The 25,954-nt window shown below is 41.4% G+C and overlaps 1 protein-coding gene across 2 annotated transcripts; it reads right to left on the bottom strand.

Moving 5' to 3' along the window:
- Positions 1 to 4,773: 4,773 nt before the first annotated feature.
- PPM1F (protein phosphatase, Mg2+/Mn2+ dependent 1F) lies at positions 4,774 to 25,186 on the bottom strand (the record flags this gene model as incomplete). Of its 2 annotated transcripts, none has more annotated exons than XM_084271949.1 (7): positions 4,774 to 5,147; positions 6,244 to 6,337; positions 7,290 to 7,433; positions 8,589 to 8,777; positions 9,372 to 9,571; positions 14,457 to 14,590; positions 25,011 to 25,186. In XM_084271949.1, 7 exons carry the CDS (start codon positions 25,184 to 25,186, stop codon positions 4,774 to 4,776), a joined length of 1,311 nt encoding a protein of 436 aa, XP_084128075.1. The 2 variants fall into 2 exon arrangements, with proteins under 2 accessions (XP_084128075.1, XP_084128076.1); XM_084271950.1 differs by having other exon boundaries at positions 14,457 to 14,587.
- Positions 25,187 to 25,954: the final 768 nt, after the last annotated feature.

Here is a 25,954-nt window from a genome sequence, read left to right as displayed (position 1 = left end):
TGATTCCTTCCTTGGTTGTTTGAAGACAAGAGTTACCACATCTGAGTTTTGCCTTTCTAATGGGTGTGTTTCTAATTCTTTCAAGCACTGACATTTGTAGCTCTATTTTCCAGCCCACTTCCTTTTTAAAATAGGCATTAATAATACTTAAATGCATTCCTGTCTCTCTCTTTCACTCCTCCATCACTCAGAGGGTGGATTTTACTTAATCTCCCTCTGTTCTAAAATTTTTCCTGCATTTCTGTCCTCTGTATTCTGAGAAAAAAAGAAAGAACCAAACCAACCCCCCAACAAATGTTAATTTGTAAAATTGTAATTCTGTCTATGTCAGACCCAGAATACTTCACTGTCTTAGGTACATTTCTTTGTTGCCGAGGGTAGGATAGGGAAGGGAAAGGAAAGGTAATAGTATGAATTACCCACACGTAGAAGATACCCACTAAGCAGAATGATTAAATTTAGCTTTCAATCAAGCACAATGCAAGAATTTAAGCATGCTCTGTTTTAAAAATGCAGGCTCCTTTAAGGAGCAGTTTTTTCTGATGCTGGGTGCTAACATGCAGTAGCAGACATTCATTTGGGGTCCAGTAAAATGTGAAACTACTTTCCTTTTTCACTGATGGTTTCACTGCTGCTTCCACAGCTTCAAACATTCTGCCTAGACTCAAGAATTGGTTTTGTTGCTGTCCCATCACAAAGACAACAAGGAAACAGGCAAAGTAGTCAATTTGTCATTAGTTGATCTGACATTGATAGACAAGTGTTAGCATATTGCAAATGACACTGGAAAGGCCCCAGGAGGCAAGAACCACAGAATCACAGAACATTAGGTGTTGGAAGAGACCTCAAAAGATCATCTAGTCCAACCCCCCTGCCAGAGCAGGATCACCTAGACCAAATCACACAGGAATGCATTCAGGTGGGTTTGAATGTCTCCAGAGAAGGAGACTCCACAACCTCTCTGGGCAGCCTGTCCCAGGGCTCCATCACCCTCACAGGAAAAAAGTTCCTCCTTAAGTTCTTCATGGAACTTCCTCTGCTCCAGCTGCAGTTGCCCCTTGTCTGATCTCTGGCCATCCCTGAGAAGAGCCTGGCTCCGTCCTCCTGACTCTCACCCTTTATGTATTTATAAACATTAATAAGGTCACCCCTCAGTCTCCTCCAAGCTAAAGAAGCCCAGCTCCCTCAGCCTCTCCTCATAAGGAAGGTGTTCCACTCCCTTCATCATCTTGGTCGCCCTGTACTGGACTCTTTCAAGGAGTTCTATGTCCTTCTTGACCTGAGGGGCCCAGAACTGGACACAATATTCCAGGTATAGTATCACTAGGGCAGAGTATAGGTGGAAAATAACACCCTCTTGTCAAAATTACATACTATTTTTAACTAAAGGAGAGAACAAAAATGGAACACCCAACACCAGAAATCTATAGATGTTTTAAGAAGAAAAAGAAAAGTTTTTTCTTTTAAGAAGAAAAGTTAATGTGGCAGGTTAGCACTGTAAATTCAAAACATAGCACCATTCCGTATTTTGGACTGTTTAGGTCAACTTCATACCTTCTGCTAGAGCTCCTTCCTCTCTGTCCTCACCACCCATAGGAGTGACACTTCTTGTAACAGTATTATGCATTATATAGCTGGTGGCTTCTAAAACAGTATCAAAGTCACAAATGAAACAAAATTGGAGGTTACCTTGGCATCCTGAGCACAAGACCAACCTGATGGCAGTTTTATATAGAATTTTAAAAGTGCACTTCCAAAATTCATACTTGCTTCCTGTGTCACAATTTCACTACTGATTCAAGATCAAACTGAAATGTTGGGTTTTCAGCTAAAAAAAAAAAAGGCTCCATAGGTTTTGATCAGCATACATAAAAGACATCTCAAAAATAATTTTTTTTCCCAAAATTAATTAGGAATTTTACTGTAGGTGACACATTAAGTGGAATTAAGACATTATTCCACTGATAGGATACAAACTGCCATTTTTGACCCATTTACATCTCCTATAGGCCTGACAACACTTCTTAAAGCCATTAAGAAGTCTCTGAAAATTAGACATATATTTTTATCACCCCTGAAATCTGTATGAGTTCCCAAAGACTATTGCTATCCACTTACATCTCAAAGAAATGAGGCACTAGGTCATTCAGAAAGGCCCATTTCATTTAGCTCCCATTAAAAAAAAATAATATTTGAAACAATAAGCATATTCACACATAGTTACAGTTATCCACTGAAGGACTTCAGACATTCTTTCCTCTGTAATGCAAAGCTGCCCCAAAAAGATTGAAATAAAAGGATCGTTACAAATAATTTGGCTTGTTCAGCTCACTCCATGTTTCATGGAAATTTGGCAAATTTCAGAAACTAAATATATTATGAACTTACCTACATTTCATACCTCCCTTCACAAATACAATAGCTTCTCCCTCTCCCAATAAACTTCAGATAGCAGTGAAAACAAACAATTCTGTATGATTCCTACTATATTAATGATGAGAACTATTTCCAAGACACCAAGAGGCACTAGTGGTCATCAGAATTTAGCATACCTGGGATAGAAATCAGAGAGATACGAGATGGTAAATCCAGAGGGATTGCTATGCAAGTCTAACAGCTTTCTTTACAGAAGTAGATTCACTACCAAATTAACACCTACCTTACCAGGTTGCCATCACAGAAAGCCTTCCCCACATATTTTAGGACAGCAAAATGTGGGATGGAAAAGTGCTTGCAACCTTCTCAGAGGAAAAGTTCCTGTCGTTGCATAGCAAAACAAGGAAGTCACTGTCCAGGTTGCCATGCAATGAGATGGCAGCTCACTGAGGAGCTTCTATGTTAAACTGTACAATCATCCATGGCAATTCAGCAAAAGCCTCACATCGCTCGGTTAACCACCTTGCCCCACACTAGCTAATGATTTGGAGACACTGGACAAAAACAATGCTGCTTTGTTCTTCCTTTTTGTCATCTCAACTCTTCTACCTAAATTTCCTCCCTAAGCAACATTAATGTTCAATGTATTCTAATCAACAGAACTGACATATTGCAATGCCGTGTGCTTCTAAATTAGGCATACAGTCTTGTTGCCAGATGTAAAGCACTTGTTGTTTAGACACAGAAATTACTAACACATTTACCATTGAGCCTTCAGATCTTGTGGAGTCCTGCTAGCCAGACCAGCACGGCGAGACAAACACAACCAGAGGCTCTAGCACATAATGGATACAAATCACACAACAATGTACGTATTCATTAAGATTCTTTCATCTTCACCATAGCTTCAAATCTCCTCAGAAAGTTATTTAGATGCAAAAAGTTCATGAAGTATGGCCAAATTATCAATCAAAAACATTGCTAAACTGTTCCTAGTTTGTGTTATTAAAATTTCTCATGAAGGTCAGAAATGTATAAATGAAAATCAGGGTGATTCAGAGTGCTACTCTATGATTAACTAACTAGAGCTTTTTTCCATGGGCGAGGGGATAAATCACAGTAAATATTGTGAAGCTTTTATTACAAGCCACAAGATTTGGCAACAATGAAAAAGATAATTTCTTGAAACCTGATTCCCACTAAAACCATTCACAAAAACGAATCATTTAAGTGCATTAAACGTTAGTATTAACAAAATAAAAAAGTCACATTTTAAAAACTCTATAAACTGGCTCACCAGAATACAATGGAAAGCCAGCAATCCTGGGGTGAAATATTTAAGGCACTTGAGGGTAGTCAGTTTTTAAAACCACGTAATAAAGACACAGCCACTTTGAAATTGTAATTTAAATAAAAACCACCACAAAATAAAGTAACACTGCAAAAAATTCCTCCAACTCAGTAAGTAAACAAATAAACACTTTGAATAAAAATAAAATTCTCATTTGTTATAGTACACAAAAAGTGGCACAAACAGAGCATATTTAACTGCTAGAGCATACATACTGTGAAGATCTCTCTCAAATACAACAAAAAAGGTCCTTTCTTTTCAGGTTCCTAGACAGCCAATAAAGCATATCTGTTAGGGAGAAATAATCCAGTGCAGTTAAATATTGTATTCCAGTTTATAAACCAGAGCATCCCAGAAAGCATGATTTTGCATCATTTTGCCTGGGATATTTCTACTTAGCTGTCTTGCACTTTCTCTAGAGAATTCAGTTTCATTTTCTCCTCTCTATACACACAAAATTTAATGTCTCTTAATAAAGAGGCGGCATCATTCTTGTAATATCATCTTTGGTACAAAACAGAAGCAACTTACAACAGCATAATGGTATCACCCGGTCTCACACACCACACCTGCTCCTACAGACCACACACAGGCTTGTCTGTGATGGGGACAGCTTCTCTCCTCCCAATCTCCAGAGTAACATCACAATTCAATACAACATACTGCATTCTTTTTAAGCACTACTTTGAATTTTCACTCAGAATTCACAATGGGTATTCTCACCCACTAGCTTATATGTGTTATGGTTTCTTACCACTTCCAGGGCAGAGGGACATGACCAACAGCCCTGGGACGCACTTTAGATGTCCACTCCCAGAGACAAAATAGCTGTCCAAATCTCCACGTCTGCTCAGTGTTTTTGAATGGGAGGAGGAAGGAAGGAAAAGACAAATGGGAATTCAGTCAAAGGAATCTGCCCTTTCTGTTAAATGCATGTCCATTTGTCTTTTTTTTTTCTGCCATGTTTTGCCTATTGTATTAGAGGCTTCTTCAGTGGAAAGCAGTTCCGTGAACTTGTTTGAATGTTCTGGATTAAGCAGATTCTGTCACTGTGTGGCTGCTGCCTCGCAGCTGAGGAAATTAAAGGGTGAGCTCTGAGCATCATCACCAGCCCCAAAGCTCTTAGGGTCTCTGAGACAGTCTGCCAAGATGTCCTGAGGATCCCTCAAGAATACCACTAGAACAGTGATGTTATCACTGGATCCATTTTCCTTTGCAGCTGCCACCAGTCTTTCTGCTGCCTTGAGACCCACTCCTTTGGTTTGCATTAAATGATCTAGGACCAAATCTACAACCTCATATGGCTTGATAGCATCAAAAAATCCATCACAGGCTAGGAGCAAGTAATCTTCAGAACCAGTCAGCTCAAATGAATCTCCATCTGCATCACCAGAGATGTAGGGTTTCTGACATATGTCACCTAAAACAATCAAAATGAAGTCTTTATTACTTCAAATGTAAACAGTTACTACTTCACTCACTAACTGTTTTTACTGTCCTCAAGGACTGCCAGATCATATTTCCAGAGGTACTTAATGCAGGACAAGAATACTGAAAAACTATGGAATAAGCACAGAAAAACTTTGTTTCTTTGCATATGCTTGGAAGCCTCTTAAATCCAGTGGTTTTCCAAGGAGTTACTCTAATTCATGCTTTCCTAATTTTGCAGGGAAATTAAGAAAATTATCTCAAAATGTTTTCCTCTCTGAAATGTTTTTGTGCAAGGATGTAGCCAGGCCTTCATTTTGCAGGTGTGCCTCCTGTCCAACCTTCAGAATGCTATGAACATGACTTTTTCTTAGCTATTCAGATACAGAACAAAATGCCATAAGGATCTGCTCACTGCATTTAGTTCAAAAGTTTCATATGGACCTACTTATTAAACGTAGGTTGCTACTGATCCAAAGAGTATTACACAAATTTATATTAATTTGCCTCCACTCATCTGTTACAGTTATCCTCAGTGCTTGCCCAGGGTCTCTTCCCTTTTTGCCCTAATTGGCAAGTGGCAAAGCAGGCTCATTTAATAAGATTCTGGAATACTACAATTAAAATGCCCTAAATTGCTGGATATGTGTGATTTGAAGGAGGACACAGCAATCTGATTTAAGAACTGCAGTCAGGAGAAAGGTATGTTAATATTGAAGTGCATAAAAAAACCTTCACAAAGCAGACATTGAGACACATAAGAAAGGCTAGATGAACATTCATTATTTCCTCCACTTTTACAAATTAAATACTCTGAATTTTTTAAGCTACTGTATACCACCACAGTATCAAAGATATTTACAAGAAGTAAAATGTTTAGAAGTATAAGAAATTAGGACTGTTATGGCTTGTATGCAAAATAAACCAATATTCCATGCTTATGGTAAAACCAGTAAGATTATACAGCTGTGAGCTAAGTAAGTTATACAGCTGTAAGCTAGACTTTAGAGTAAACATATACGCTCAGGCAGTGAGTTTTAATCAAATTTAATCTGAACAATAACTAGTTCTGTTGGTTATCATCTTACCTATTGCTCTGGAAACAGCCAGGGTCCCATTAACCCGCCAGCAGTCCATATAGGTTACACAGCCACCCAGAGTCTCAATACGTGCTCTCTCATCCTGAAAAACAGTAGAATACAGTTTTTATGCTGAAAGCCTGCCTGTGGCTTACTGACCTTGTTGTTACCCAATCAAAGAGAAAAAAGAGACAAAAGCAAACACACATATCAGAACCTAGCTCAGAAACATTCACTTAAGATTACTGGAAACAACCTACCTACTTCTCAACACTATCACTGCTTGTCCAGAAAAAAAACAAAACAGAATTCTTAGGTTTTTGTATCCTCATGTTCTTTCCCATGTGCCCAAGAAACTCTTCCTGCCACTTTTTCCCACACCATACGCAACTGGCTAAATACAAATATGGGAATGAAGTACAAGGTAACTAGACTACATAACAATGACATTTGCACTGATGCTCCTTTAACTACTCAGTTATTACAAATATTCACACTATGAAAGCAAAGGGTTGTGCAATGCTATCTAAACTTTTCGTTTCATGTAATAAAGTAGCTTGCTATTTAAAATGTATAGAAAATGCAATATATATATAAATGTATAGAAAATACAAAGCCAGTTAGGTGGGTAGATTATCATTAGCTTCTGAATTACAGTAGAGCATATTATGACTTGCACTATGCTAACACTTTAAATAGCAATTAATCACAAATTAATAATTTGTAACAGGCAGTTTTAAATTCACACACTAAAAATATCCTGTGAAACTCTTTAATTACTACAAATTTTGAAAAGAGAGTCTGAGTAGGAACTGAAGTCAGAACTACCAGTGCCATCAGAGCTTTCAAGGGGGCACAGTTGAAGGGATCCCTTTTTTAAGACAAAGGAGTAGATGGAAAAAAAAAGAAACCGTCAATTCGCTGAAGCCCACCATACAATGTATGTAATCATGCAAAGCCTTGAACACTTAAGAAGGCTTGATTCCAAAAGTTTTTAAGTGAGATTCTGACAACACACACACACACAAGAGCAAAAAAAACCAAGCCAGACTTACTTCTCTTTCTGGTTTGTGAGGTTCCATTAATGTCACAGCTTTTCCTTGCTGCACAAGCATTACCTGCGAGTCCCCCAGCCATGCTATGTGTAGCTTGTTCCCTACAATCAACGCAGATACACCTGTTGTACCACTCCGCAGCTTCTACAGAAGAAATCAGGTATCTTAGGTGAATAATCAACAAGCCCTACTAGGTTACAGGGCAACATTGTAAACCTAGTTTTAATCACAATTAGAGTAGACCTCCCAATCATAATTCAGGTACCTCATAAAAAGCTCTAAGACACCAGACAGACAAGAAATAAGCTGTCTACATATTCTAACATGCAGATGGCAAATACTACCTCTGTTATGTTCTTCCTTCTCTGGTATCAATACTAAAACTGATCTAGGTGACTAAGACCTCTACTGTTGAAAACACGACACACAAAAGAGAAAAAGGATCTGAATTTCAACAGTACAAACATTTCACAAACACACAGAGGTCTCTCCAGTCTCCTCCACATTCTCCACTCTGCCGCTAGCAACTACAGACACCTTGCTCTGCATACATCCCCTTATGCTTAGGTAGTTAAATAAGGATGTTAAAAAAGGGAGGAATCTAACTGTCCTAGATTCCCTGTAAATATCACTGAGAGTCAGACCTCATTGAGGTGCTGGTCCCTCTTTTGTACTTCACTGACAGAAATGAAGATCTTAACAATGAACGCTTCCATATTCAGTTACTGCTATAATAGAAGAGTTCTCATTAAACTGTACAATAAACCATCCTCACGTTATGTAGGTTCGAGGAAAGAATGTTCATCATACCAACTTGATTCAAAGCTGATCAATAAGCTTAATGAACTGAAGAGTCTGATTTAAATCACAGAATACTTTTTTCATCTTGTAACCTGTGACATTAATGGTGGGACAAGAAAGAGGAAGATAGGGACCGTATTATCAGGAAGAGAAAAAGCTCTTTTCCAGGTAAGAGGTCAGACAACAGAACATCTAGAGGCTGCCTAATTTAGGCAAAGAGGCAGCAGAGCATTCTCTGAAATAATTGGTATGCAGGATTATTTAATCCAGTTAACACTTGTTTTTCAATTACCTTGAACTTGCAAGCATCATCATTTTGTTTTTTTCCTCAAAAAACCAAATAATTTGATCAAAGAAAACCTTTACATGCAGCATAATTTCATAAAGAAGTCAGAGGCTCAAAGAAACTGTACTGCCAGAATTTTCTGGTTAATACTATGTTGTCCAACAGTTCTCAGTGTTATTTAAATACAATGGAATTAATCTCTACCCACTCACCTCTCTCTTGGCTTTGAAAAGAAACATTTCATCTGTCTTCTGGAAAGAGCATTTCAAGGCCTCAGCTGGATTCTTAACAATCTCTTCGTGTAGCCCAACATTTACATGTAAATGGGTTGCTGAATAATTGGCAGCATCCACTCCACCATGGCCGTCAAAGACCGCAAAGTAAGCTCGATCAATGTCATCCTTTCATGGAGAAGGAGAGAGAGGAAGACATATAAGTGTTCAAAAACAAAATAGCTCATAGACTCACACCAGCAAGCAAAGATTCTTTATTCTGGGCTTTCTTTCATACAATGTTTATAGGTAAGGACAATTTAAGTCAGTTTATCCATGTGCAAAATTGATAAACTGGGTACTTTGCAGGGGAATTACTTTTCTTTGTTTGCTGTTAGTCATTTAATATCCTTGAAAATAATCTGGAAATGGAACAGCAGACAGCTGGTTATGTAGTCCCACAACAGCTTCATTAATTGGCACTTCTACAACTGCTGTTCTCCCCACTTCTTTTCTTAATATATCAGTTACCTCCAGCAGCATGAGGCGAGCTTCCCGTCTCCCTGTATCACTTAGGACATGAAACCCAAGGTCACAAGATCATTCTGTATCAGGTCAGCAGGTAGATCCTGGCAATCTGAGTTCTTGCTCCAGCATAGAGATGATAAATAACTTGTGGCAACAAATCCTTACTGTTTTACAATCATGAACCACTAGGTTATTGTGTTTACAGGAACTTTGAAAAACTAACAGACTGGCCTCCCCAGTTTTGTACAGACTTACTGATAAGCCAAACAGCTGATTGAACTCTGGGAGCAGAACATGCCTGTCCTCCATTTTCCGTCGAGTGTTACGGATGGCGTGAATGGAAACAAGGAGGAACCGCTTCAGCGGTCTCAGCGGTGGCAACTGCTTCTGCCACTCAGAGCAAACATCCCGAAGCTTGTTAAAGAAGCAGCGCTGCAACGACTCTCCATCCAGCACTGACAAAAAAAAAGCAAAACAGTAAGTTGTCCACCCTGTTTTCCTACATTACCCCATCCTTTGGCCTGTCAAGTTTCTTTCTCTAGAGCTACATACACATATTTAGCACTCTGCCTTTACAGGCTTTGCAAGAGATAAAATAGGCTTCTGAAACAATGTGGAGAGAGAGCTGCAATGGAAAACAGTATAACAGTAAGGATAAGAGCAGCTTCTTTACTTACTAGCTCTCCCTCAAAACAGAGGTTTATCAAGTAGTTGATTATATTCCAAAAATCATAAAAAAGACCCAAAAATCTGCCTGGCAATTAGGCATAAATGTTATTATTATATATATAAGTAAAATGTACAAGATATAGTGGTAGGAGTGCATCCCCACAAGGAAAAAAAAAATCAAGAGGTCAGAAAAGCCTTCAAGATAAGAGATTGCTGTTTAATTGCTGTTGGTTTGGACACAAAGGTTGAAAAAGCATTAGCCTAGCTTTGGGTCAGGTTATGTCCTACTGAACTACTTCCACTGAAACAACAAGGAAGTCGGAGAACGTTTTGCTGAGGTCAATAGCTCAACTCACAGTTGAGCTGAACAGATTAGAATTTTAAGCTGTTGTCTTTATCTCTTTCAATACACATGGTTGTAAGAGGCAGAGGGACAGAAGAACACTTCCGCTACTTTCCTGCCTTGTCATTACAGAGCAGAACAGTAAACACCCACTGAGCATGGCATGAAAAGCTCCAGCCAGACACTCAAATCTTTTTCTGGATAGGTCCCAAATATCAATTAATCCAAACTTATTGTTCATCAGACAGAACGGTTTGGTGTTTGGCATTGTGTCTAGCTTTGCAACACAATCTCTCTTAGAATAGGTAATAATTTAAAGTTTTGTTATCTGAGTAAGAACACTGCTGCAATGCCACATCAACAAACTTCAAAAAGCACTGACAAGATTATCAACAGAGCCAAAATAATTTGCTGGTCACTAATGTGCTTCCTAAAGAACTGCAGTGCACGGACTGTCCTTCCAATTTCTGTTTTATCCTGCCTCCTGCCAACTCTGCTAGCATTAAAGCTTTCTCTGAAGCCCTTTTTATAACTCCTGGTTTGCAAACGTTTCTTTTTCTCAGCAACACTGGATGGCCAGCCTCAAATGCATCTCTGGGCCTGGAGAATTGAAAGTTTATATTTAAACACAGGTCTTTGATTAGCAGTCTCTACATATTAACCAAAACTACTTTTGGTTTGCTTAATGTGCAGGTGTGTATGGACAAAACAGTAAAAACCTTTAAATATTAACTCATCCCATATACAAATATAATTAAATAGGACAGTATCTTAGACAGCCTTGTCTACAGATATTAGTTTACATATTCATAATTGTCTTCACCAGAAGACTTGGAGACACACTGCTGTTTAATTATTACGCTTGTGAAATCTGACAGTTTAGTGCCTTAACACTAGAAATTCTTCTGCAGCTTACTACATCAAACAGCCATACACACATACGTACCTTGTTTTTATACAATCACTTCTCTATCATTCCAAGAATGTGGGTTTTTTTTGTCAGAGTTATTATTGCAGTGCAGGAAGAGAGAGTCCACACTGTGCTGTAGCACAAGGAACATCTTTCTTCCTAGCTATGTGGTTAAAGTGATGTATTAACAATTACAAAATAGCAGAAAAAGTACAGGCCAAATGTGCAGAGAAATAAATCCCTTTAAAGAAGATATTCCTTGCTGAGATCAGGCAATGCCAGTACCTGAATAGTAAGCAGATTTCCATAATGCTCAATAGGGTAATGATGAGTAGCAATTTGGTCTAAATGACAATGGTGACACAAGAATGAACATACATAAAACAGACAGGAATACATAAGATGGAAATTAAAGAAAGTTTCAACCATCAGAACAGGGAAGATACTCAGGAATTTGTCAACAAGGAGTAGTGACAGAGAACCTTGACTACTTCAAGGTGGAACTCACTCAAGATGTTGTGACTTTGCCTACACTATCTTAAAAGTAGACTCCAATCTATGGCCTTTAGATTAAAACAGCAGCATGAATTACTGTACAAGTGCAACCAGTATAAAGTAGCCATACAGGATTCCAGGGACATTAGATGCTTGTGACCAGGAAAATGTCCAGGTTCTAGCAAGTTCTTCATTATTCACCATTTCTAAACATTACAGAATAGCCATTCAGATGAACTTCACTAACTGAATGTCTGTGGGATGAAGACTGTCAAAAGGCACAGAACTAGGAATTACAATCCCTAGGCTCACAAGCACATAGCAGTTTGCATCTTATATTATCGCTACAGTTCACTTCAAAGATAATTACATAGTAATCAACAAAGACTCCCCAGCAGGGTGACTGCATGATGCTTTGATGACCACTGATGACCAGTTTTCAGATGCTTTGTGAAATATTTGTGCTGAAAGCCTACACGTGGGTTACAATATGCTGTTCATTATTTTCCTACAGAGGTTGAGCGATACCAAATACAGGTACACTACTGGAGCACAAAGTCACAATGCAGTAAGGTACATTTGTCTCTCATGTAAAGAGGACAACAAGGGAGATGCATTTATCACTTCTGATAATGGGAGATCTTACCCTATGCCTTATTGCCATTGCTGCAAACATAACATACATACATTTTGGCAGTGTTAGGTTCACGGTTGGACTGAATGATCTTAAAGGTCTTTTCAAACTTAAGAGATTCTATAATAGTATAGTTTCTAGTTATGGAAGATCAGTACCTTGATTTCCTTCAGTTCCAACTGCACAAAGCCATACTGTAGCTCTGTTGCCTGTATCTCTATCTGCTACAGTGATGTAGTGACACAAGGCTCTTCTTTTGCCTGCTCTTCATCTCAGGCATCAGCCTACACCAGGTTCAGCTAGTCACAGTGAAGCCGGTGTGACGGCTCACAGACCGACAGACACAGAAGGCAGAGTGCGAAAACCAGACGCTCTGGGGACACTGAACTCAAAGCGACTGAGGAGGCACCCACAAGAGCCTCTAAGGGCTGCGGGAGGTACTCGCAAGCTGCTTCCGTACGCAGGGCCTGGGAGGCTCCCGCCCCAGAGAGAGAGCGGAGCCCAGCCGGGGACAGCAGAGGGCGCGATCCGCCCCGCCCCGCTCTCGCCTTGCAGTTCGGTTTGCTGCCGTCCCGATGCCGCTGGTCACGGTGGCCTGATCGCCCACCGGCCAATCTTTTCTCCCTGCGCCGGAGGAGGAGAGCCGGGGCATGCTGGTGCAGGGCATGCTGTTGTAGGGCATGCTGTTTACACCTCAGGCAAACTGCTGTAAAGCCAAGTCTTCCCACGTGTAGAGGGAATCTCTCTAGATATATGAAGGCTGCAAACAGGCTGAGGGAGCTGTGTCTCTTTAGCCTGGAGGAGACTGTGGGGTGACATCATTAATGTCCATAAATATGTAAAGGGTGAGCGTCAGGAGGAGGGAGCCAGGCTCTTCTCAATGATGTCCAATGACAGGACAAGGGGTAACGGGTGTAAGCTGGAGCATAGGAGGTTCCAGGTGAACATAAGGAAAAACTTTTTCACTGTGACAGAGCACTGGAACAGACTGCCCAGAGAGGTTATGGAGTCTCTCTGGAGACATTCAAAACCCAGCTGGACATGTTCCTCTGTGACCTAATCTAGGTGATCCTGCTCGGGGGGTTGGACTTTCAAGGATCCTGCTCTGTCAAGATCTGTTCCAACCCCTAACATTCTGTGATTCTGTGAAACATTAAGGCAAGGGATGAAATATTCAAGATGCAGCAAGACTTAACTGAATGAGTTTCCCCTCCTGCCATTTCAGGATTGTAGGTGAACACAAAACAGACTTCAGGAGAAGTGTGGTATACTGGCCATCATCAGAGCTCTGCTTGGAGATGCATCCTCAGGGGCACACTGAACTGACTTTGAAACCATCCCAAGGAAACAGGGAAGGGCAAGTATTTCCCCTTACAGGATAGACTAGTTTGCCTAAGACATCTCTCTCCTCCATTGTTATACTTGACTCTTCCTGCATCTTGCTCCATTTAAATTCCTGGCATTGGAATTGAAGGTTTGGTAAAGTCTAATGTTAAACACTTCAGCATGTAAATGCAATAGGCCCATCTGCTACAGAAGGCACTCAGTCACCAAGGTCTGTTCTCTCTCCAATTCACTCAGGGAAAAATGCAGGCATCAGGCAGAAGATACGCATCAGATTTTTCATCCCTCAGGATTCCACCTTTATGAGGGACCGTGTGGAGAGAAGTAATCAATAAAGATGGAGTATATCAAGAAACTTACCAAGAGAAAGCATCTGGAGCTTCAAGATGTTCAGGTTGTGGAGGACCCAAAGTCTGGTCCCAAGAACAGACAAAAGCAAGATGGATGAATTTAAGGTTTCAATGTGGCTGCACAACAACAATTGCGATGATGCCAGTGTCAAAATATAGGAGTAATCAGCTAAGGTCAGGCTACCAAGGGGAAAAGGGGACTTAAAAAATACAAGAGGTTATCAACTTAAGATAAGAGCTGAACCAGTTCAATTTAAAGGAAGCTCTCCAATGAGGAAAAAGTTCTTAAATAGTTCAGTTCAGGAAGCACAGTGGACACAGTCATTAATCATTTTTGGAAAGGGAAGCTTTCTTCCCATTCCAGAAAGACAACCTATATGATCAGTTCAGGGCTCCAGACACCACGTTTGCATCTTGCCCACATAACCAGCAGAGTTACCTTTCATCCCACAGATACCCAGCAGGAGCAAGTAAGTTCTGTTCCCTGCTGCTTGCCAGGCAGCCTAACCAAATATTCTGGGAAACATTTCAAAACACTGAAGTCTTCTAACAGACAGCTTCTGGGAAAACCACATAAGGAGAAAGGTATACTTACAGGTGAATCTTTCCTCATCTCCTTCTTCCTCTGTTTCCACACTTTGCTGCTTAAATTCAGTCAGGTCTGTCTGGAGAAGTTCATCAACTGCAGCATGGATCAGTGATGCTGCAAGAAGTGGTGACACACCTCTGCTGGTAAGAAAAGGAAGGGAGAGCAAAACAGATCAGTTGAAATTGAGCTACCACCTCACTGTTTATGGTTGGTGACCTCATAATTAGAAAGCATTACACACAATCAATAATTCCAACTTCATTAGTAAACTAGTAGAGGAAACCATATGTTCAATATTTACTCATACACATCTTTTAGTAAGATCTTCAGTTAGACAACTGCTTTCTCAGGAATGCAAAGAGGAAGAAGCGTATGAATCATGTTTTCAAACTGTTGCCTCACACTCCAGTCACAGATGGTACCTCCTTCTCTTAAGCTCTCAGATGGGAACTGCTACCTTCAATTCTAGACTCTGAACACAAACATTTTGTTTCTACTCACTACACAACATTTCTTGCTTGCAGTCAACTGTTAGACAACAGACAGTATTAGGATCTCTGTATTGTGGTACATGCAAACCTCCAAAAAGGTTAAGAGTCCAGTTCCCTTCCCTTCACAAGAAGTCATGGTCACCACTAACCTACAGCCCTTTAACAGCCATTTTCTCCCGGCTGGAAATTCCCCAAAGAAATCACCCAGGAAGAAAGAACAGAGCTGACAGTGGAGCCACACTAAAAGAGACTCCAAGATTTGTGATTCAACTGAAGCTTTTAGGTAAGCATCTAGAAGACAATAGCTCTACATGATCTACACACCCTCTCCTTTTTACTCAATGTTTGACAAAACCCACATGCTTTATAGGAAGCACATACTTGCAACAGTGCTCTTGAATTTGTAAACAAATAAGCCCCATCCAACTTTAAAATGGGGCAACTAGAAAATAACTCTTTTATACTCACTATATTCCCAGGGCAGGCACTAACAATTACAGTACATAACACACATACCAGACATTTTCTATTTGTACAATGAAGAATAAACACGGACATCCATAAACAGCACTTTATCCATTGCTCATGAAGTACCTGATAACCATAAAGTATCAAATTATACAACCAAAGCAAATAACATATTAAGGCACCTATAGCAAGTCAAGGACAAGACTTTGTTTCACCAGGAAACATTTAGAAAGTCCTGCATAAAACTAGTTGGCTACAGTATAAAAAATTGTAGAAGCAACTGGTCCCTGCAGAGGTTGAGAGATGCCTGGTTTTGTGCATACAGAAGAGGTGGGAGGGGAAAGACCATGAGGTTTTAGATCCCAGTGACACCAAGCTGAAATGCATTTTGCCATTGTGTTTCTGAAAGAGAGGCCTTGTCATATCCTCACAGTCATGTAGAGTACCTCCTGTGGCAGCAAACAGAAAGCATTGTGTTAGTCAGCAGGCTGCTAACAGAAGTGTGTTTTATGCTATGCATTCTGTAGCAGTGATGGCCTACTTTAATGAGTCATTTCAGTACTTCAAATGGATGGAAATGTGTTTGCAGTCCTTTCGGTGCTAGCTGCAGTCATATCACATCAAGGAAAGGCAGAAATTGGCCTTTTTGTCAGGCTAATACATTCAGGAGAGTCAGTTCCTCTTGTACCCAAGTTAAAAGTAATAATGCATGCTTATAAATACTCTGACACTAACAGACAACCTTTTGAAAGTTCATGCAAGAAACACATATGAAACAGATATGACAACCCCCCAGAAACAATCCTACTTCCTGTTTTTGTTTGTATAGGTGGAAAAGAAAGGAATATGAAAATGCAAGCCACAAAAACATCAGCTATGTAGCTGACACTGCTGACAGTCAGAAACTTCAGCTAAAACAGATTTCAGTTTCAAGAACAGAGACAAAAAATATTAAGTGTAACAGCTATGCATTTAAATGCACAGCGAGAGCCACAGCTTCAGGGATCTTCAGACTTTCTCTGCTATGCTGAAGGAATAATTTAAATCTAGTCTGGGTTTCCAGTCCAGCATCAGAAGAGGGCATAATGCTTTGATTTCAAACTTCACAGACTTCTGCTTTCCCTGACTTGCTGAACCGGGTCCATTAAAAATAAAGAAGTTTAAACAAAAGGCAATCTACTAAGTGCTGTAATTCACAAGTCCTGTATAAACCTCTGCTTACAGGATGCCTGTAACAAAGAAAAGGTTTACAAGTTATTATGTCACATCCTTCAACATTTTCCAGTCACCACCCAGTTCCTAAAAAGGACATTCAGAAATTCTTCAGTACTGATAACATTTCATTCAGCTTTCCTTCCTGTGCATTTCCTCCCCTCCACAGTTCTCCAAATCTATATGAAACAATTAATACTAGTAGTACCATACTGGTAAGCCAATATTTTACTCAAGCTCAGGTAAATGGAGCTCCAAGGCAAAGCAGCTTGCATTCAGTTTAGATGTTTATTGGTTCTCTAAATCAGAGACTTCAAGACTTAAAAAAATATATAATTAAAGAAGATTAAGAACTGCTTTTTCAGTTCAGAACTACAAGGTCTCACTTGGCTAGAGAGTATCTGGAATCAGGCACAGTACCTATGGCAACCAGTGTAAAAGTAGAAGCCCACTGCAGTCACCATAACAGACTTCAAACCTTTTCTTTAAGCAAAGAATAATGTCACTTATTGTTAAATTCTTGCTTTCAAAGAAGCCCAAGACACCCTGCTGACAGGCTGAACCAAGCATAATTTAATCTTCATGAATCAGAAGAAATACTGTAGCTGTTTCCTAAGTGGGAAAACAACTGTGTTGGGAAGAGGGAAGCTGATGGGGTGTGTTACCTAGAAAATATGTTACTCTCTTTTAAAGTCTTAGAATAAAGGTGTCAGCCCCATTTCTATGACACATGCAACACTAATTACCTAGCCTCCGCCTACACATGCTAATAGTAAACAGTCTTCGAATTTCTTTGCTACAGGCTATTTCTTTGCTAAACAAAAGGGCGTGTTTTGACCACGATTGAAAAAAAAAAAAACCCCAAACCTAAAATTAATACAAGTTGTAACAGTGTAGATGAGGTATGCATCGTAATTTCACCACCAGCTCAACAGTGGCTGGAGTATAGAGTTCATATTCTCCAGCCATTTCATGGTAAAACACATGTACAGATTAAAGTAGTAAATTAAAGAGTAGAGCAATACCACTTCTAATAAAGAACACACATAATTTATAAACCATACTCCTCCTTGAAAGATTCCAGACTACCAGACAGAGTATTGTTAAAAGGAGCTGTGCAACGCATCTGCTGATACACAAACCTGTGGGCCAAAACAAAGTTACCTAATTGTTTTCTGCTTCCATGTGTATTTCACATAATTTAGATTTGGTATGAGTTACAGAACTTAGTTCTCTTCATGTTCACTTTGTTTCTTTCCTGCAATATAATTTAGTTTTCTATTTTATTTTAAAAGACTAGCTGTCATGTCACAGCCACAGAATATTCATGTACGTCAGACTAATCATGAGACTGCTACTGACCCTTTACACTAACAGAGTGTTACTGCCTTCAGAAAGAAAAGAATATACTGCTGTCTCTTTAGGCAGCAGAAACTCTAGCAAGATCACCTATTTGGTTTCATTTGGGTCATTAAGTCCCCAGCACACTTGCAAGGAGTGCTGCAAACAGGCTACCAGCTCAAGGATGCCCCTCACTCCCTCCAGCTTGAACAGCTTTGTGTGGAAGGGGGAAGCATCTACAGCATCAAAGGTCAGACCACCACATCTCATCCTGTGACCGTGCTTTTGAAAACAGATGACAGACTTTCTGTTGCGCTCTACGCCCACAGCTACAGCAGCTCTGAGAAAGCAGAGCAGTGTGGCAGATGGCAGACTCCAAACAGCTGCTCCTCATCACTTTATGCTGAGAGAAGCAAGCTCTGTGTAACCTGGTGGAGAGTGGTACAAACCCTCACTAGGACATACCAAACATCTAGTATTTACACAAAGCCTTCTGAATTTTTATTTACCTTTTTTTGGAAGGAAAACATTCACATCTCAGTGCCCCAAACACACACATTCTCCCCCAGTACTGTCAGGAAACCTCTGTTTGCATAAAGAGAAGCACAAGAGAATACTAACTGTATTGTCTAGGCTGTTGATCACTTATAACCCTTTTTTTTAATTTGAAAGGTGACACAGTGGTCTGTGGGGACAGGACAAGGGGCAATGGCTGCAGGTTAGAGCACAGGAAGTTCCGCACCAACATGTGCAAGAACTTTTTCACAGTGAGGGTGACAGAGCCCTGGGACAGGCTGCCCAAGGGTGTGTGGAGTCTCCATCTCTGGAGATATTCAAGACCCATCTGGATGCTGACCTGTGCAGTATGAGCTAGGGAGCCTGCTTTGGCAGGGAGGTTGAACCCGATGATTTCTCAAGGTCCCTTCCAACCCCTATGATTTTGTGATTATGTTCCTTCTAGACAGTATTACCAAAGTCATGGCAACGCTGCAACAGTGGTACTGCAGGCCAGAGCACCACCCTTTTCCTTTCACAGTGCGCATGTGAACATATATGCATACGCTGAGGAACAGAGAGGTGGTGTATCTACTAGCAAGAGCTTCTAGCATAACTCAGCTGCAGCTGATGTGTGTCAGGGAGAAGATCTATTTGTGCATTTACCTGCAACCCTGCCAGTGTAACACCAGAAGATCCCATTCAACTCAGCTTTGCCAGTAAAGCACAGTTTGTCACTGTGGACTCAGTGAGTGTTTCCAGCACGTTACAGCTATATCAGCAAAGCGGTTTTAGTGCAGATCTGCAAACGTTAGCAGTTCTCTAGTAAGTGAAAGATCCTCTCATACTGCCAAAATAATAGGAGGTCACAAGTTTCCTCATAAACAAAAGCTGCTTGTGTTCAGTATTTTCTCCCCAGTCTGCTACTTTTATTTCTCTCCCCTCTTTTTATTCTTATAAACAACTACGGAATGCTTCCACTCAAGTGGTCTAAGCATTAGTTACAGCAGAACCCAGAGCTCCCAGGGTGATGGTGACCAGGAAAGTACAAGTATATATCCATCAAAGAGAGAACATCTGGCATCCTACAAAACACAGGAAGTTGTTTCTGGTGTCAATGACATCAGGTCCTTACAGTATCAACAAGATGGAATCAAAACAAATATATAAACAATGCTATACACAGAATGTCAATCTTTTGATGAATCTTTACATGAAGCACGCTTTTTTTCCAGATTTCTTCTGAAACTATCCAAAGCAGAAGCTTTAGAATCCAGAATCCATCTGTTTAGACCTTTCAGTGATCATCGAGCAGTTTGCACAGAAAACGTGCAACAGAATCACTTGCTACTACCTTTTCATTCTCAGCAGGAAGAAAAAACAAACAGCAGAACAGGAGAGGCTGAATCCCACAGAAGCAACTTTTCAATTAAGTCCTAAACCTGTAGTTTCAAAATTATTTCTTATCTTGATGTCCAATGCAAACAGCAACAGAAAGTGTTTCACTCGCATTACAAGAGTAAAACATGCAAGATCTAGGGAAAGACAACTTCAGCTTTCCAAGCAGAACCAAAGAAACCAATTTAAGCACCAGCAAGCCAGCCCTAAAAGTTTGTTCATCACTATAGATTTGACCTTTTTTTTCAGCATCTCATTAAGCTTTTTCTCTCTTGTATTGCAGGAATCCCCATACACACACTTTCTATCTAAAGGCAGTGATTCTTTTCCAAAATTACTATTGGGACTATCTCGTATCAGGGAAAAGTTCTTGAGAGTTTTCAAATAAGAAATGTATTCTGAAAAGCAATTTACTAAGCACAAAATCAACAGTTTGCTCAGTCCCTATATACTATTGGAGGTAGGTCAGAACTGACAGAAACTTTTATTACCCAAACACATGCACAAAATGAGCTGTAGAGAATTTCCCCCTCTCAGTCTGTGTATTGTGGTGCCCCTGCCATCAGCTTCACAAGCAGCAGTGGACAAACCACTCCCAACAGAAGACAAGATGGTCTTGACCACCACCCAAAACTACAAGAGTCTGTCTGTTAACCGTTTGCTAAATTAACTAGTAAACAGCAGATATGCCTCATTCCTCTTGTGCATTAACTTCATCAGGGCTTCCAATTCTAACATTATTAATCATAAACCTGTAAGAACACTGCTGCTTCTCAAAGAGCAGGCTGTTTCTGCTAACCCCTGCTACTGAGCACAGCTGGCTCCATGAACACTATATAGTTTGTTTGTAGGCAATCACAGATGAAATTCACTTTCTCTCTGAAATGAATAGATCAACAATACCGTAAACATGTTTCTAGCAATGAGAAGTATTAGCACATTACAATAACAAAATAAATGGTACAAATTAGGAAAGGAAGTAATTTTATGGGATTTATTAAAAGCAGAGGTCACAGTAGACAGGGTATTAAGTAGTTTTCACAGAGAAAGGGACTAAAGGGCATTTTAAGAAGAGACTGATTAAACCAGAACAAGGTAAGATTCCCTCCCCCTTCACGCATACATCACAAACACATCAAAATATCAGAATTGCTGAATTAACTATTCCAAAAGCAGGAAAACCCTGAAAATAAAGATGCCAGGGCCACACCTTGAGTGTAAGCATTACAGTGTAAAACACAAAGACACAAAACAGGATGCTGAGGCAACCGAGAGATGAAACACAGTGAATCGTTTTGGGAGGGGGCAGAACAGGAAGCCAGAGTCTCACAACTGTTATTGTCATAAAGTCTCCTCAAACAGGAAGGCTGCTGGAATTTCACATTGTTCTTTGGCTATGTCACAGGATGGTCACACAGCTCCTATCAAGGGAAAGGGTAAATTTCTGTATTTGGGGGTCTGTTTTCATCTCATGTTCTGTTTCTGTACAAGTTAGTAAAATTTCAGGTTAATTTTGAAAGCTTTAGAAGTAACTAACAGACCCTTCTTTCACATTAGCCCATTTCCACAGATTTTCAGAACACATAGCTCTTACTCAAAAATGTATGTTAAATAAAATTCTGCAAAGCAAGGTTACTTAAACCTGCCCTAATTCTTCAGAATTCTATGCATTTAGCTTCATACAAGGCAGGCAGTTCCATCAATTTAAAGGAATTATTTGAAGTAGAAACATCTGCAAAGCTTCTCCAGATTAGCAATTTAAGCAGAAGTCCTGCAGGAAGCAAAAGTGTTTGGCTGCCTTATTTACATGCTAGCTGCATTTGCAAAAGACTGTCAGGATAACTCAGCTTAGTAAAGACTGCTTCCATGTAAGAGATGTGTGTAGCCTTAGCAAGGCTACAGCACACAGAAACTCCTTCTTGGACCTAACAAATATTACTTCTTACCCCCTTCTCTTCTCAACAGCAGTCCTGATTGGTGGTGGAGAAAGAATGTTTCTCCTTGCAAAGACACAAAGATTTATGCCTCCAGGCAACTGGAAGAACAAGCTAAGCATCACTATATGTTGTCTTATGAGCCAAAGATGTTGCTGGACTTTTACTGTCATGCATCCTTACAGGCATGACCCACACATATGTGTGGGTGCAAATGAAGTATCTCACAACACAGAAATAAGCAGCAGAACTCTGTGCCAAACTCAATTCCCAATAACACTTTGGGTTAAAGATAAATCCTTCATTGTTACTAATTATCATGTAAAATACATTCTGTGATGCTGGAGTGTTAAGGAAGTCTCAACTTGAGGAAATACCAAACAAGCATCAATGCCAGAAGTCAGCTAGTAAAATCTTCATAGTGTTAAACCTGGTTATACTGACACTATAATACTTGAACGTTCATATTTTCCACTGGGGGATGTTACCTGCAACAACAGATCACTGAATCTAATCTAGTGATCTCTCTTGAGCTCACTTCCTAATCTGGCATCACTTTTGCACCTTCAACAACTTTTACACAAACATTCAAGGGTCCTGTGTCATCCCTTCATATTATCTTTCCTTTTCTTATAACCTTCAGCATCCTTCTTTCTCTTAATTCCTCAAATTCCTTCACCTATTATACTGAAATCAATGGAAAAGCTTATGTAACCTTTGAAACTGCATTTTGAACTGATCTACATTAGCAAACATGGGAAAGAAGGCATGATGTCTGGCATTTTTTCACACAGTCTCACACTTTAGCTTTGGTCCTTAATTACGTGAATTTTGAGAAGAGGGCTTCCCCTTTCAGAATGCTATATTCCGGTCTTGGCTTTGGGCTCTACCTCTCTTTTTCTCCACATGCAAGAACTGAGCCTACCCAATAGGAAACTGCAGCTTTTTTTTCAATTTCAAAATGCTTTCTCTTTGCCTAGTCCAAACCTAGGCTGTAATTCTGCTGGGATCCCTACATTTGACACTTCGGGTATGCAGCACACAAGTTACTTCACTGTTTTGCCTGCAGGCAGCCAGGAGAGCTTGTAAAAACACTTTCCTATGTATTTCTGTTTCCCAAGTGTGTGTTGTGAAAAGAAGCATAAATAAGTAGATTGCTGCACTTTCACTCTGCTTTGCTTTCTTTAGGTATCTGCCACCCCCCTCCTATCTCAGGGCTTAGAAAGCTCCACTCAGCCGCAAAGCAGGCTGCCTAATCAGCATTGGCTGCAGGGCAGGTATGTGAAAAATGCAGCTTCAGAGAGGGCAGGCTCCTTTCTGTGTAAACACCAGAAGTGACAGGTGAGATGAAAGCACTGCAAAAGCAGCACTCTTCTCTGCTTTCACTTCTTAGAATGCCCACTAGAGAACAACAGAACATTAGCAGGTACGCAGCTCAGAAATAGTGCTTTAAAAAATCACTACAGTTTGAAGAACCTATCCCGGATCTCTACAGCTTCATACCTTCCTCCAGAAAACATTACCCTGGCCCACATGGCAGATGGGTTGCCATATGGTAAGTACTTGTTTGAGAGTGGCATTAGTCTGTTCTTTAAAGCACTCATCCAGAACCACTCTTGCTCCAGAGAGTTCAAAGATCCAGTACACATGATGAATTTTTTGCAATCTTGCTTTGGAATGTGACAGCTGTGTTTTGTTCATGAGCAATTTAGTCGAAGCACAAGTAAGTAATGCAGTGACCATCTGGGTCTTTTTCACCCACAGCCTAAAATTGTCACCAGCCTTTGTACACATTTCTCATCTTTAAGTTCAGGCACACTGAATGATGTTATGTCCAGGAGCAACTCTGTGATATAAAGCACAGAAATTATTTTTTTAAGTCAATTTAAAAGTCACCTATACAGCTTTGACAACAAGAAAAATCTATTCAGTGTTCACAAACTCAGCAGACAGTAATTAGAGAGACAAGTAATTTAAAACCTATTTTCCCCCCCTGCGTTAATCAAATTTCCTCTAGTGTCCAGGTAACATTCAGCATATACCTAAACAGAACCAGATTCCCCCAACTCCCTGTCTTTTTCACCAATTATTCCCAGTACCACAGCACCAAGTTAGTCCTCCACTTTGATTCTTTTAGAACAGCCACAATCCCTGCTCTGGACTCTTAACAGGTTAATGAAGAACACCATGAGAGGAGCCTTGCAAAACCCAGAACACACAGGCCCCACCGGTGAAGTGCTTTAGGAAGCAGACACAAGGCCAGTGTCAGGAGACAGAAGAGGTTAGCACAAGACAGCTTGCTCTTGGTGAAGCCAAAAAAAGTCATATCCAAAGTGTTAACATCCCATTTTAGCAGTGTTAAAGAGGAAGTCTAAACTGATTAGGAGGAATGTCATTAAGAAGTCTCCTCAGAAATCAGGGAATGGCAGAAACTTCAGTGAAAGAAGAGCTGCTTTTTCCAGTGCTGGTGCGACTACGCTCTGCAAGTTTTGACAAAACATCAATGTGAGAAACCCACAGAAGCACGTTCCGTTCACCAGGACAACTCCAAAGGAGCCGAATACTTTCCCAGCTGGCTTGCGTTTTACACCTGACAGCCCTGCAAGGCAGGTTGCAGCTCACCGACTCCTCTCCCTCTCTCCAGACTTTCAAGTAGTTCCACACAGGTGCCCTTAGGGACTTGAATTCAAACTACTGGCGCTTTACCGCAAGAATCGCCCTATCGCGCTAACTGCGGCGCTGTAATTTAATCTCTCGTGCATCAGGAGTGGGAGCAAAATATTTTCGAGAGCACACAAACATTACTATGAAGGCACCGATCCTGGCAGGACGCCTGTCACAGAAGCGCGCTGTTAAAAGCCCAGCTTTCTGGCGAATTTTCACCAAAAAAAAAACAATTTAAAAGGGTAAAATAATTAAAAAAACAAAAAACCAAGCCAAAACAACCGTACTGTTCTCAATTCTGTAAGAGCCGTTGGCGGCGCGGCAAGGACGGCACCATCAGGCCCGGCCGAGCCCGGGCAGTCTCCTCAGGAAGCGCCGCCTGCACCTGCTCCGGCCGCGCGGGAAGGGGCACTCACCGCCCGCTCCCCTCAGCGGCCTGGCGCCGCCACCCCCCCTCCCCGGGCGCCAACTGTCAGGGCGGCGCCGCCCTGAGGGGAGGCCGGCGAGAGCCCCTTGCCTGCCTACCTGCCCGCCCGCTCGGCCCGCCGGGCTCTCACCTGCCGCCCAGGAGGCTCCTCGCCCGCTCGGCCAGCGTGCCCGGTACCTCGGCCTTGCTCAGGGCGCCGCTGCCCGCGGAGCTCCACGGCAGCGGCTCCCCCGGGCCCAGCGGAGACGGGAAGTCTCTCAGGAAAGAACTCAAGGGAGACCCGGACGCCTCTACTTCCAGCGCCATGGCGCTGAGGCGGGCTGCCCGGCCGCCGCCGCCTCGCCGGGTGCGGGCCCGGCGCCGGCGGGGACGGGCGGTCAGGGGGCAGGCCGGGGAGGGGAAAGCAAGGGGAAGAGAGCGCCGCGGCGGCTCCTTTAAGCGAGTAGGGGCGGGGCAGGGCCGGCGGGGCGGGTCCGGCGGCCTCAGGCGGGTCCAGGAACAATGCCTGGAATGCGAATGCGGAGGCGGGGCCAGGGCCGGAGCCCGCCTTTTGCTGCCCGTCCCCAGGCGGGAACGGCGCGCGGGCATGGCGACAGGCGACATCTTCGCCCTGAGCTCTCCTGGTGCTCAGCACTTACCCAGCGGCGCAGCTTTCCCTCCCCCCAACACACTTCCTCCCCGTTAGCTCATAAGGAATTACAAGTCACACACATGCGCGCACACCACAGGCTTACTCAGGGAGACGATCCCCCCCACACACATACCCCCAACATCTCATCACCCACAGCCCATTAGTTTCCACTCCCCCTGAAGTGCCTATAAAAACGTCTTCAAGAGACCTGATGCTGTAGCCACACCAGGTTCTCTTGCAACATCATTCATAGCAATACACCTGTATCAGCTTCCTAAACCTTATCACAGGCAAAAATAGAAGACATCATCGCTTAAATAGACTGTTAGCTAGAGTAGTTCTGAAGAGAATGATAGCTAGTTGACCTGTGTCATGTCTTACACTAGTTGTAGTTAATTATGTCTACCAAACCAACTCTAACCTTTTCTTGCTTAAGAGCAGCT

Source organism: Gallinula chloropus (assembly GCF_964237585.1).
Source record: "Gallinula chloropus genome assembly, chromosome: 17".
Lineage (NCBI taxonomy): Eukaryota > Metazoa > Chordata > Aves > Gruiformes > Rallidae > Gallinula > Gallinula chloropus.
Note: the sequence above shows the minus strand (reverse complement) of the source record. Positions and strands in the feature narration are given on the sequence as shown.